Source organism: Pistacia vera, unplaced genomic scaffold (assembly GCF_008641045.1).
Source record: "Pistacia vera cultivar Batoury unplaced genomic scaffold, PisVer_v2 Contig190, whole genome shotgun sequence".
Taxonomy (NCBI): Eukaryota; Viridiplantae; Streptophyta; class Magnoliopsida; order Sapindales; family Anacardiaceae; genus Pistacia; species Pistacia vera.
The window spans coordinates 1,112,787-1,126,382 of record NW_022195991.1 but is presented as its reverse complement, the minus strand read 5'-3'; the positions used below and the strand labels follow the sequence as shown (position 1 = coordinate 1,126,382).

The following is a 13,596-nucleotide window of genomic DNA, read 5'->3' as shown; positions in this document are numbered from 1 at the left end:
ATGGCTACATAGTTCTACTTCTCATAACATTATTGATATTATAAATTATTTCAAATATTATAATATTTAATTCAATTACTTAATAAATTTCGGAAAGAGAAAAATTGTTATCTTTATTCTAAACCTAATTAGGAAAATATTGTCCGTTTAGTGTTTTACACACACGAGTTTTTCATCCTTACAAATATTAATTTTAGATTTCATGCAAGTAAATCTTCACCCTGAGTCATCTATCTAATTTATGGATTCAAGTCTTAACTAACTCAATAATTACCAATATGTGACGTGTTATGTTATTTATGAGTCTAACTAATAAAACACCTCTTACGACTTAAGGGTTGTTTTTTTTTTCCTCTTTAAGTCTAATGCAATCAATTTTAATAAATTAAGATGTTTTATGTTTGTTTGTTTTTTAGCTTTTATCTGATAATCAAATATATGTTAAAAGCCAAAATATTTTATTGTTATTTTAATACAATAATGTCTTAATAAGTAATAATTTTCATTTGTCAACAATATCTTTACCGAATTCATATAATTTCAATTTTAATAAAACCTTTGTACATTATATTTTTTTGGTTTTCTTTTAGGTTTATTTTTCTATTTTTTGTTAAAATAATATTTTAACATTATATCAAAACAATATAATAACATATATAATTTTAATTTATAGCATTTGTTTTTTTTATTTCCATAATTTAAAATGTTTAAAACAGGTAAAATCATATAATACTTAATAGGGATATATGTATCAAATATCAATACACTAGTTTTAATTTATTTACTGGATATAAAAACAAACAGTTTAGCACATATAATCAGACAATGAAAATAAAAAACAAACATATCCATCAGATTTATATATTTAGATAAATTTAGTTAACTTTAAGATAAAAAAACAAACACCACCTTAGTATAAATATATCATATATTCAAGAAGATATTTATCTTATAAAATTTGAAATATCATAAAGTAGTTTAAAGATTAAGAATAATACAAGATTTGAATCATAAAATCAATTGTATTCAAGAAGCATCTTGTGATTCAACAGCCCCTACATCATAGTCTTAACATTCAAACTAGAAAGCCAATCAAAGTAATTAAACCTAAAGTTAAAATTGATGATATACACTTCCACGGGAAAAAAATAAAAAATATTCAACTGACTCTTTCATGAAAATGTTGAAATGTGAAAATGATAACAAACTTATCATAATTATATGTCTATTTTAACGGGTTTGTAATTTAAATTTATTCAATATGTTTTTTATTATTATTATTTTTTTTGATCTTTTAATAAAATTGACCACATAATTAATAGATTAGTTTAGTTGCGGGTCAATTTTAAAATTCTGTAAATTAGCACCGACTTGGGTTTAATTATCAACATCGAACGTATCAAAACCCAATTTGGATTCGGAGACAAATTCAATTTTTGTTTATAGGTTTATTTTTAAACTTTAAAGAATATTTAATAGTTTTTAAAATTCTTGGGACACTTAAGAGACTTAATAGTTGATAAGCTTTCATGAGCTAAATAAATTAATCCCGCCTAATTGATGGGCATACATATATTTTATATCATGTAAATCAAAGCCAATATAGATTGGTGGCATCGACCGCAATATTTAGACAATTAGATAGATAACAAATATGATAATCAGGAGAAAAAATGAACTCAACATACTTAGATCTGGATTCTTGGTTGTGAAAACTGTGTTAAAAGGGTGTTGGAACAAAATATCGACGGTTTGGTGAATAATAAGGTGAAAGAAAGCATTACACAGAAGAAATTGAGAGAGGAAAATGCATGTTTGGATTATGGGAAAAATAAAATTTGAAGGAAAAAAAAGGACTGATTCAAAAATGAGTGCTACTAATGAAGAACAGAAAGAAGAAAATCAATGGACATGAACATGAACATGCTCATGATTTAATTTGAGTTCTTAAATTTCTAATCCATATTATATTTCACTTAATTTTACTTTAGATAATATATAATTAAAATTTCTTATTGGTTCATAAAACCACTGAACATCAACACAAATGCAACCCTTATCTTCAAGAAAATCCAGAAAGAAAACTGAAAATCAAAGAAAGTACACAAGATCACCAATTCTTAAGATATAAAAGAAAGACTCTTCACCACAGTAAGCATCATAAAAAAGAAAAAAACGCATTTGTCCAAGATTATGTTAACAAAATATAAACAAATACTTAACCCATATTGGCCTGCAAAACTTATAATCCACGACAAACTTTAATGTTAACTACATCATAATCTGTGTATTAACTAACAGACGGTTCTCAACTGCTGTATTTATGAGATCTTAGCCCTTGAGAAGTCCATCTCCGGATGCTGCACCAAATCAAAATTAACAACACAAATTTAGAAGATTTCACAAGACATAGAAAGTTCGATAGAAGTCGATGTTTAATCGTGTAAAATATTCACCTCAGCCATGAACTTCTTTAGAACCTCTTGTTTCTGCATCTCATCGCTGGTTGGGAGACCCATGGACTTCTGCCTTTGATCAAACTGCAGAAAAACATAAGTGAAACAAATGTAAGCAAGCAGCACTACTCTAAATGCCAAGTTAATACAATAGAAAGGGAAATAAATCATTAAGGGATATGCAAATAGATGTTCTTAATCACAAACCAAGGATATATTTCTGCTTTCAGAGCACTAATTCTTAATTATCAGGAGTTCCCAAATGTGCAGATGTTGTCATTTAGATGACGTAATCAGAAGACTTGAACAATAATTTGAAACTCATGTTCTTAGATGATAATACAACATCATGAATAAGGTAGAAAACAGAAACTGAAAATAGATCAACGAATTACCATCATCTTTTCGACTGTCTTCCTAGTTTCTGGATCCAGGTCAGATAATTTACTGTTCTCAGGTTCAACTTTCTGAGTGTCAATTTCAGGACCTCCTTTCAGCAATGATTTCCACCATTCCATCTGATTCTGCTTGGTCAAAAGAATAGAGATGGAGTTCTGATCCTCTGCAAACAAGTTATATAGTTTATACGTGATGAGCTACTCATAAATACAAGTTTAGCAAATAGCATTTTACAATTCAAACTAGGAAGGGCCTCCAGAAAAAAGCAACAGGTAAGAAAAAAAAAATAATGCAAACAAAATGCTGTGAAAAGAATGTGCAAGAATCAAGGAAAACATTAAGCTTTATAGATTCATCAGTTCTTGCAAATTGCCAAAACATTTTCCAAGTATGTTACTACTGTTTAAAATCACAAATTTCTATTCACTGTGCATACAGAATGGTAACATACCTATGCTCCAATAACAATCATCAGGCTTGATACTCTGACTAAGTTCCCCCTGCAAACATTTGTTGTAGATAATTAGAAGTGAAGAAAAATCCAGCAAACTGGCAGAGACGGATAGAAGATAGTGATATAAGTCTCATTACCAAACAGTTGAAATAACTTACATCAATGATTGGAGGCTGACCCTTGAGTCCAACTTTTAGATGGTTCTTCTTTATCTCACACACAACAGACCTTGATTTAGTCCCATTAGGGACTGGAATAATAATAGTTAACTCTTGCAGGGTCTGTGTCCAGGAGTAGTTATCCAGATCAAGGCCATTACCTTTATTTGGAACTGCATGATATTAACAAGCAGAAGAAGTGAGTATAACAATAAGCTTGATAAATCATAATAACATCACAGATTTATAAAATAAATGAAACATGATAAAACATGACATCCATCAATTTTGAAAAGAGTAAGCTTGTAAATCACAATAACATCGCAGATTTATAAAATAAATGAAACATGATAAAACATGACATCCATCAATTTTGAAAAGAGTAAGCTTGTATATCACAATAACATCACAGATTTATAAAATAAATGTAACATGATAAAAGAGGCAGGCCATCCATCAATTTTGAACGAGGCATGCATCCCACTGTCATTCACTGAGATTAACTCAACAAACCAAGACAATGATCAACAGGGCAAGCAAAAAATTACTAATGTCCAATATTTCCGCATGCAAGACAAGTGAGTGACTTCAAGGTGGTCAACGAATAACTATATATTTCACCTTTGGTCTGATAAGGTATAAGACAGAGATATGCAGTCTGGTTCCAAGGAAAATAATTACAGTTGCCAACCATGCAATAACAGTATCACATACAAGAAACTCCAAATTCTAAAAATAACAATGAATATTAACCTTTTCCCACTATCAATTAAACATAAATACTTGCACCTCAAACATAACTCCCGACTAAACCCATCAAAACTTCCTTAAACCATCTAAAAGTTTAAATATATTTTCTCTTTATATATATTTTTTTAATTTTAAGCTTCTAGAAAGAGGTTTGTGTTTGAATGTGTTCATATACATTGTCCATAAAGCCACTAGTAAACGAGCTAAATGGCTAAATTTTTTACTATTCATAGTTGTTTCAACATCTCCTTATTCGCATTCTCCGAAAGAATCAATCTTTACACTATTCATCGGATAAACCCTCAAGAAATAGCAAGAAAATCATAAAAGCAAGTTCCATCAATCCAAACAAATAAAAAAGTTATAACCAAACGAACCAAAGCTTTAAAGAGAGAAAAAAAAAAAAAAATCCAATTATATCAACATTAATAAAACCAAAAATAAAATCAGTCAACAAATTTATGTTCTCAGCAACCAGAAAAATTATGCCATAAACTACAAAATAAATAGATAAATCCAAACCTATAGCTGGATTTCCATCGGAATCGCGCTGCGGCTCCTGTGGCGGAGCTTTCTTAACGTCGATCGTCGGCAAGTTCTCCAAATCCTGATCTTCATCCTTCCCCTTCTTAACTTTCTTAGGTGTGTCATCCTCCACCGGCTTCTTTCTCTTCTCCTTGGCCGCTTGCACCACCGCCGTGATTTGCTTCTCCGCCGTGTCCTTGGTCAGAAAGTCGCTCTCATTCGCCACGAATTCAAACACCTTCTCCAGAAACCCTAACGGATTCGAAGCATCAAATGTCGCACTAAACGGCGTCGTCTTCGAGGAGGACGATGTGGACGCAGAAGCCAAGGGCTTCTTCTTGACCTCCGGCTTCTTCTCTTCTTCCGTATAATCGGAGATAATCGCCATGACTAAGTTAGTAAGTTTCGAATCGTCCGAGTTAACTCGGCGAGTGAGAAAGTGAGAGATTGTAAGAGAGAAATCGAGAGAAGAGGGAGTTTAAATGAAGTGAGTTGAAGAGTGTCAAAGATACCGAGATTAGGAGAAGAGAAGAGTTTAAATACGAGGAGAAAGAGAGTACAAGAGGAAAATAGAGAGTTCGAGAACAAATAGAAGGGCAGTTTTGGATAATTTTCATATTGGTCCCTATTAAGTTTTAATTGGACAATCCTTAACCTAAGAAATCGGTATTTTTGTTGAAATTGTCTCCCATTTCATTCCAATATTTCATCTCGTCTAGGTTGTGGAAGCCAACTAGGAGGAGTGTTTTAATTGGCATGAGAAAAGAGAAAAATTAAACAATAAAAGATTTTAAAATTTGTTTATTTGAAAGGGGAAACAGAGGGATAATTTCTATTTCTCATAGATTTTTGGCTTTTCTCGTAAGAATCATACTTTTCTTTGTCATTACGGTTCACTTTCTATTGTTATTAGTGGAAGAACTCTTCCTGCTGAAGCAGCTGCTGCCTGTTTTAATCAAAATTATTTGAAGAATTTAATCGGATCTTACCTTCTATTTCTCAATTAATAAACATGATTCAGCATTATATTTACTCTAACTTCTTTAGAGGCTCAAGTCCTGAATAGTTTTGATTAATTAATTATTTCAAATTACTGAAAAATATATATAATAAACTATATTATACCTATTAATAATACTGTTGTTATTGAATATTTTATGAGCACATTCTTCTTCTAGTCTTGAAAATATTCTTCTTATTAAAACTGTATCATATATAATAAAACCTTAAACCTTAAATATAACGCAATCTATGGATATAAATATAACTTCAACCCATCAAATGAAATTTAAAATAATAAATTAAAGGATCATTACCCATTTGCAATAAATAATTTCTCTATTGCCGTAACATCGTAAACCAATGGAACTCAATTGGAGGAGTTTTTTTATTTTATTTTATTTTATGGAACGGAGTATCAACTGAAGGTGGAGCTAATTGAAGAGAAAATTTGATTTGAAAATTGATGAGTAGTGCATTCCCCGAATTTGTGTTATGGATAATAATAGAAATGTTATTTAAAATCTATCTATTCATTTTCGATCAAAATACTTTGGACTGTGTGATTATTTAGAAGAGAAATAAGAGATGCCCCATCTCCGAGTGAGTGGTGAATGGTTTTAACACTCCATGAAATGAGTTACAATAAAGAAAAAATAGATTCTTCAGATGGGATAATATATATTATATACAGTATCTATATTGTTATCTAATTAAAAAAAAAAAAAAAACAAGGAGAAGAAGGACAAAGAAACTAATAAACAACTCTTCGAATTAAGAACAAACAATAATTGTGTTTGCTTTAGATTAGACTGATATAAGATCTAAAAATTAATTCTCCTCATAAAGAAGAATCAGTAAGTAATTTGATCCTATAAATTATTATTTACTTATGAAATTACGAATTTTGATTGATCTAATTTTATTTTAATTTTTTTATAAGTTTAAATATAGAGCTCCGAAATAAACTCATAGAGGAAGAAGATTTTTTTTTTTTTTTTTTTTTATGACAATTATATCCCCATTTAAAGTAGAAATGAGGGCTAAAGATAAAAATAATTTCCCACACTAAGTCCAGCTTTAACTTTTTGAAAGCCCAGTGGGCAAAAGAGGCGTAAGTGCCTCTAAATTATATCAATGATATGGTCATATACCAAACACATCACTCCGTTGGAACTGGGAAAGGGTGAATTATCTATAATTGAAAAGTAAGGGGCAAGAAAGAAAAATGCTATCCTTACTTACTTTTTTTACTCACTTCTCTTACTCACTTTTGTTAAAATGACATATGGTACCTGTACCTATAATTGAAAAGTAAGGGGCAAGAAAGAAAAATGCTATCCTTACTCACTTTTTTTACTCACTTCTCTTACTCACTTTTGTTAAAATGACATATGGTACCTGCATTATTCGGCAAGAAAACCATGTAGAATGAGAACCCTATGTATTCCCATATAAAGCAGCAGGGAACTCTGATCTCCTTTTGAAGCATTATTATATGCAATCTTGTACTCTTTTGTGATTAAAGTGAATTAAAATTCGAGGCTTCATTTTGAGCATTCAAAATTTCGCTCAAAAAAATATCTAATTTAAATTTTTTAGAATAGAAAGAGCATATAATTAATGGGTATTCCAAGGGCAAGGAACGGGTGGAAATTCCATCCTTGCCCCTATTTCAAACAAATATTATCACTATATTCTTTTTTAATTTAATATAATATTAGTCATTTTGCAAATAAATTATTATTAAATTAAAAAATAAAGTAATAAATAAATTAAATTTTATTTAAGAATTAGAAAATTAAAATTTATGTAAAAATATAAATTATTTTATTTTATTGCATTTAAAAAATTTCAAAATTTTAATACCACTAGTGTGTGAAGGATCTATGACTAGTGATTTATCGATCTGGATGGAAACATGACGCCTACGACCGGTGTGTGGATGTCATTCATGACGGTCGTATTTCCTGTCATTGTGATTGACATCCATATGCCGATATTCAATGACGCTAGAAATGTGAAGAACTGATCGGTTTTGAAATTTTTTTATTTAAATAAAAAAATTATTTATATTTATGAAATAAAGTAAGTCGATATTATATCAGTTTTAATTATAATAATTAATTCCATTTTAATTATTTTATGAAATATATAAAATTATGGAGTGATTTATGTTGAATTAATCGATTATAAATTTTAAATTGTTTTAAAATATACATAGATGATAATTTAATCTTGAGGGTAGTTTTGTTCAAAAAGTATAACTTTCACTCCATTCCATCACTATTCATTGTTACAAGTAAACAAAGTATGTTGTGAAGTCTCACATTCCCATGTGAGAAGGGGTGCGTGTATATATGGGGCTATAGGCCTTAACCCAACATGTTGCGTTTTTGGCCTAAAGCTCATAAACAAAATCGTGAGGCCTTGTAGTGCCAAAACGGACAATATCATGTTGGGCCATTTATAACACATTATCAGCACGAAGAGTTTAACAAGTGTACCATTGCACCTCTATTGAAAATAAGTACTTTGATCTTATATGTGTTCTTTAATCTTTGTTTCTGCCTTTATGGCTGGATTTACTCGTTATTATTAAATTCCGTCTCTATAATCAGATTTATTCATTATTATTAAATTCCGTCTCTATGGTCGAATCTATTTATTATTGTTAAATTCCTCCTCTATGGTCGGATCTATTTATTATTTAGTTATATTTCGTTTCTATGGTCAGATCTATTTATTATTTAGTTAAATTTCACTTCTATGGTCGAATCTATTCATTATTGTTAAATTCCGCCTCTATGATTGGATCTATTTATTGTTAAATTTTGCCTCTATGGCTGAATCTATTTATTATTGTTGAATATCGCCTTCATGGTCAGACTTGTTTATTCTTTTTTAATACAACCTTTATAGCTGGATTTGCTTTTATTATGTTTTCGATAACTAATGTTAATAGTTGTGTTTCCATCTTATATATGATAAATGAACTTGAAGTTTCATAAATAAATATTGTTTTAGAACTTGAAGTTCTAAATACTAATTACAAACATGAAGTTTATATAACGGAGACAAAAATGGACTTGAAGTTCCATATCATGAGGAAGAAGTTCTAAATTTTAATTTTGATCTTAAAATTTGAAGTTTCAAGATTCTGATATTGGAACCCGAAATTCTGAAGATGGACTTTAGAATTGAAACCAGTAATGGTGGAGACATTTGTATAGTAGACAATGCAATGACGCACATTGTCCTTCGAGATAGAAAATATTTCTCAGTTTTGACCTATACCGAGGCTTAAATAAATACCATATTTGGATCTACAAACATAATTGAGGGCTCCAGAAGAGCAACACTCTTGTTACCAAGCGGAACTAAATTAAGTATCCATGATACTTTATATTCTAGCAAATCTAGAAGAAATTTGTTTAGTTTCAAAGATATACGACTTAATGGATACCATAGTGAAACTTTAAGTGAAAATAATGGCGAGTTTCTATGCATCACTACTAATATTTCATGCCAGAAGCATGTACTGGAGAAACTCTCTGCTTTCTCATCAGGGTTATCTTACACATTCCTAAAAAATGTTGAAGTTTATGTAGTTATGAACTAGAAGTTCACTGATCCTGAACTTCTTAAGATTTGGCATGACCGCCTTAGTCATCCAGGATCTACTATGATGCATAGGATCATAGAAAACTCACATGGGTACCCATTAAAGAACCTAAAGATTCTGTCACCTAATGAGAGTGCTTGTATTGCTTGCTCACAAGACAAATTGGCACTTAAGCCATCCATCACTAAAGTTGGTCTAGAACCTCCATCATTTTTACAAAGAATCCATGGGGACATATGTGGACATATTCATCCACCAAGTGGACCTTTTTGCTACTTTATGATACTGATTGACACATCGACATGATGGTCACATATTTGTCTACTATCTATCGGTAATGTTGCCTTTGCTAGATTGCTAGCACAAATTATCAAATTACAAGCACACTTTCCAGATTACCCAATTAAAGCAATTCGTTTGGACAATACTGGTGACTTTACCTCAAAGACATTTGATGATTATTGTACAATAATGAGAATTGATGTTGAGCACTAGTACCACATGTACATACCCAGAATGGTATGTTGGAGTCATTTATAAAGCTTATCCAATTAATTGCAAGAACTTTGCTATTACGTATGCAATTACTGACTTTTGCTTGGGCTCATGTTGTTTTACATGCTGCGACATTAATTCGCCTAAGACCCACTGCATGTCATCAATAATCTCCCATATAGCTTGTATTTGGACATCAGCCTAATATATACCATTTAAGAACTTTTGGTTATGCTGTGCAAGTTCCAATTGCACCCCCTCAACGCACCAAAATGATACCCCAACGTTGTTTGGGAATATATGTTGGCTATGATTCACCATCTATCATCATATATCTTGAGCCCCTGACAGGCGATCTGTTTACTGCACGTTTTGCGGATTGCCATTTTGATGAGACAATATTCTTTAGGGAAAAAGATAAAGCCTCCTGAAGTAAGGCCTGAACTATTTTGGAAAATGAATTCTATATCTCATTTAGATCCTTGCACATATCAATTTGAAATTGAAGTGCAAAGAATAACAAATTTGCAAAATATTGCCAACCAAACGCCTGATGCATTTACAGATGCAGCAAAAATAAAAAGATCATACATTCCTGCTGTCAATACACCGTCAAGGATTGATGTTACCAATGAACAATCCATACGGGTAGCGATCGATTCATCTGTTACATGTCAAAAGCTTGGTAGGCCGGTTGGATCCAAGGATACTATTCCTAGGAAACAAAAAGCACATAACCAAATAGGTGCCAATGTTGACAATATTGGAATAATAGATAATTCCACATATTCTAAACTAACTCCAAAAGAGTTAATAGTCCCTGAGTGGACACAAACCCTTGAAGAGGAACAAATCCCTAAAGGAATGCAAGAACATAGAAATGAAGAAATTTCTATAAACTATGCTCAGAGTAAAGAAATGTGGAACCGTGAAACAACTATTGTCGATAACATATTTTCATATGCAGTAGCTACTGAAATTATGAATGATGAGTTTGAGCGGCGTTCTGTTGATGAATTTTGACAAAGACATGATTGGCCAAAATGGGAAGAGGCAGTTCAAGCAGAATTAACCTCCCTAGCAAAATGTAATGTATTTGGATCTGTAGTCCAAACGCTTGAAAACGTGAAACCTGTAGGATACAAGTGTTTATTCACAAGGAAATGAAATGAGAAAAATGAGATTGCTAGGTATAAGGCCAAACTAGTGGCTCAAGGTTTCCTATAGAGACCTAAAATTGACTTTGATGAGACGTATTCACTAGTGATGAATGCTATCACATTTCTATACTTGACTAGTTTATCAGTCTCAAAAGGACTCCATATGCGTCTCATGGACGTTGTCATTGCGTATTTGTATGGTACACTGGATACTAATATCTATGTGAAAATCCCTGAAGAATTCAAAGTGCCAGAAGCAAATAAAAGAAACATGTATTCAACAAAATTGCAAAGATCGTTATACAGGTTGAAACAATCAGGACAAATGAGGTATAATCGTCTCAGTGAATATTTGATGAAGGAATGATACATCAATGATCATGTATGCTCGTGTGTCTTTATAAAAAAGGTCAGAATCAGGATTTATAATTGTGGCAGTATATGTCGATGACATGAACTTAATAGAGACTCCTAAAGAGCTCACAAAAGCTACTGAGTACTTGAAAATAGAGTTTGAAATGAAGGATCTAGGGAAAACAAAGTATTGTCTCGGCCTACAGATCGAGCATTGTTAAATGGAGTTTTGCTCCATCAATCAAATTATACCAAAAAGATCCTCAAGTGATTTTATATGGATAAATCTCACCCCTTGAGTACACCAATGGTAGTTCAGTCTCTTGATCCTAAAAAGGATCCATTTTGTCCTAAAGAAGATGCCGAAAAGATACTTGGTCTTGAAGTACCCTATCTAAATGCAACAGGTGCATTATTATATTTAGCACAATGTACGAGATTGGACATAGCATTTGCAGTGAATCTATTGGCAAGATTTAGCTCTACATCAACTCGCCAACATAGGAATGAGATCAAACATGTCTTTCGTTACCTCAGTGGAACAAAAGATTTGGGATTATTTTATCCAAGGAAATTTGTTAATGATCCTAAATTAGTTGGCTATATAGATGCCGGGTACCTTTCTAATCCTCACGAAGCTCGCTCACAGATGGGATATGTTTTCACTCATAATGGTACTGCAATATCATGGCACTCTACAAAATAGACATTGGTTGCTACTTCCTTTAACCACTTCGAGATTTTTGCGCTTCATGAATCTAGCCGAAAATGCGTATGGTTAAGGTCTGTCATCCATCATATTGAAAGTACGTGCAAATTTCCATGTACCTCAGATGCTCCCATAATTATAAATGAAGACAATGCAACATGTATTGCTTAAGTCAGGGGAGGATATATCAAAGGAGACAGAACCAAGCATATTTCATTGAAGTTCTTTTACACTCACGAACTCTAGCAAAATCGAGAGATTGATGCAAACAAACACGCTCCAGTGATAATCTTGTAGATTTGTTCATTAAGGCCTTACCAACATCAACATTTGAAAAGTTAGTGTATAGCATTGGTATGCAGCAGCTCAATAAGTTACTAAATTAATTCTACCATTATGAGGGGGAGCATTGATCAAGAGGAGTATCAATTAGGGGGAGTTTTTAGAATGGTTTATTGTCCTGTTTATTGTACTAGACATATGTGCCCTGCACTCTTTTTTCCTTGATCAGGTTTTGTCCCACTGGGTTTTCCTGACAAGGTTTTTAATGAAGTAGTATGAAGCACGTCCAACTTCATATTACCGTTTCATTATAGAGTTGCATTTCTTTACTAGGGTTTTTTCCCACTGGGTTTTTCTTGAGTAAGGTTAAATATAGTTATCTGTAAGCGGTGGATGTCCAAGAGGAAGTGTTACAAAATATGTCCATCCACCGCCTTAACATGAGGCGGGGAAAAGGGAANGACGAAGCAAACCGTTGACGGTGAAGGCTGCAGCGACGAGTTTCGACGGTGAAGGGAAGACTCTGGCGGTAATTTTCAGAGTTCAGTGAGAGTGAAGCTTCAGAGTTCAGACTTTCAAAGCAAAGTGTGGGACGCGTGAAAATTGGGGGGGTGGTGGGGTGGGGTGGGGTGGCTATAAATACCTCCCATCCGTTTTCATTTGAAATCAATCCAAAAGTTTGAGAAAGTAAACATTACTCACACCTCTAAATTCTCTCACTTTAGTCCTATTATTTACTTTACATTTCTTGAGTTATTATTAAAGAGCACCACTAAAATTATAACATGTTATAAGCACGATTGTGATGGGGTGGTGTGTTGTGAAGTCCCATATCGCTCTCGTGTGAGAAGGGGTGCGTGTATATATGGGGCTATAGGCCTTAACCCAACATGATGTGTTTTGGGCCTGAAGCCCAGAAACAAAACCATGAGGCTCTGTTGTGCCAAAGCAGACAATATCATGTTGGGCCATTTATAACAAGGTAACATATTTTATTCCTTCACATATTTCTATTCCCATCCCATTATTATTCTCATACAATCCACAAAGTAAACGCTACCATATAGGCTTGCACTTGTTACGTTGCTAAGGACTCAAAAAGTTTGGTGGGTATGCACAAAATAGAATTGATGTTCAACCAAGTCAATATAGAAGTGATGGATAACCAATAACCTTACAAGATTAAGTTTCCTTTGTCTCAACAGTGTACATATGTCTTTGGTTATGACT

At 32.4% G+C, this 13,596-nt stretch overlaps 1 protein-coding gene across 1 annotated transcript; it reads right to left on the bottom strand.

Moving 5' to 3' along the window:
- Positions 1–2,061: 2,061 nt before the first annotated feature.
- LOC116127285 (protein BOBBER 1) lies at positions 2,062–5,321 on the bottom strand. Its single transcript, XM_031412947.1, has 6 exons — positions 4,740–5,321; positions 3,468–3,640; positions 3,307–3,355; positions 2,852–3,018; positions 2,457–2,540; positions 2,062–2,360 (listed from the first exon to the last, which is right to left on the bottom strand). The coding sequence occupies exons 1-6, from the start codon at positions 5,128–5,130 to the stop codon at positions 2,322–2,324; spliced, it is 903 nt and encodes a 300-aa protein (XP_031268807.1). The 5' UTR covers positions 5,131–5,321; the 3' UTR covers positions 2,062–2,321.
- Between the last annotated feature and the right edge of the window lie 8,275 nt (positions 5,322–13,596).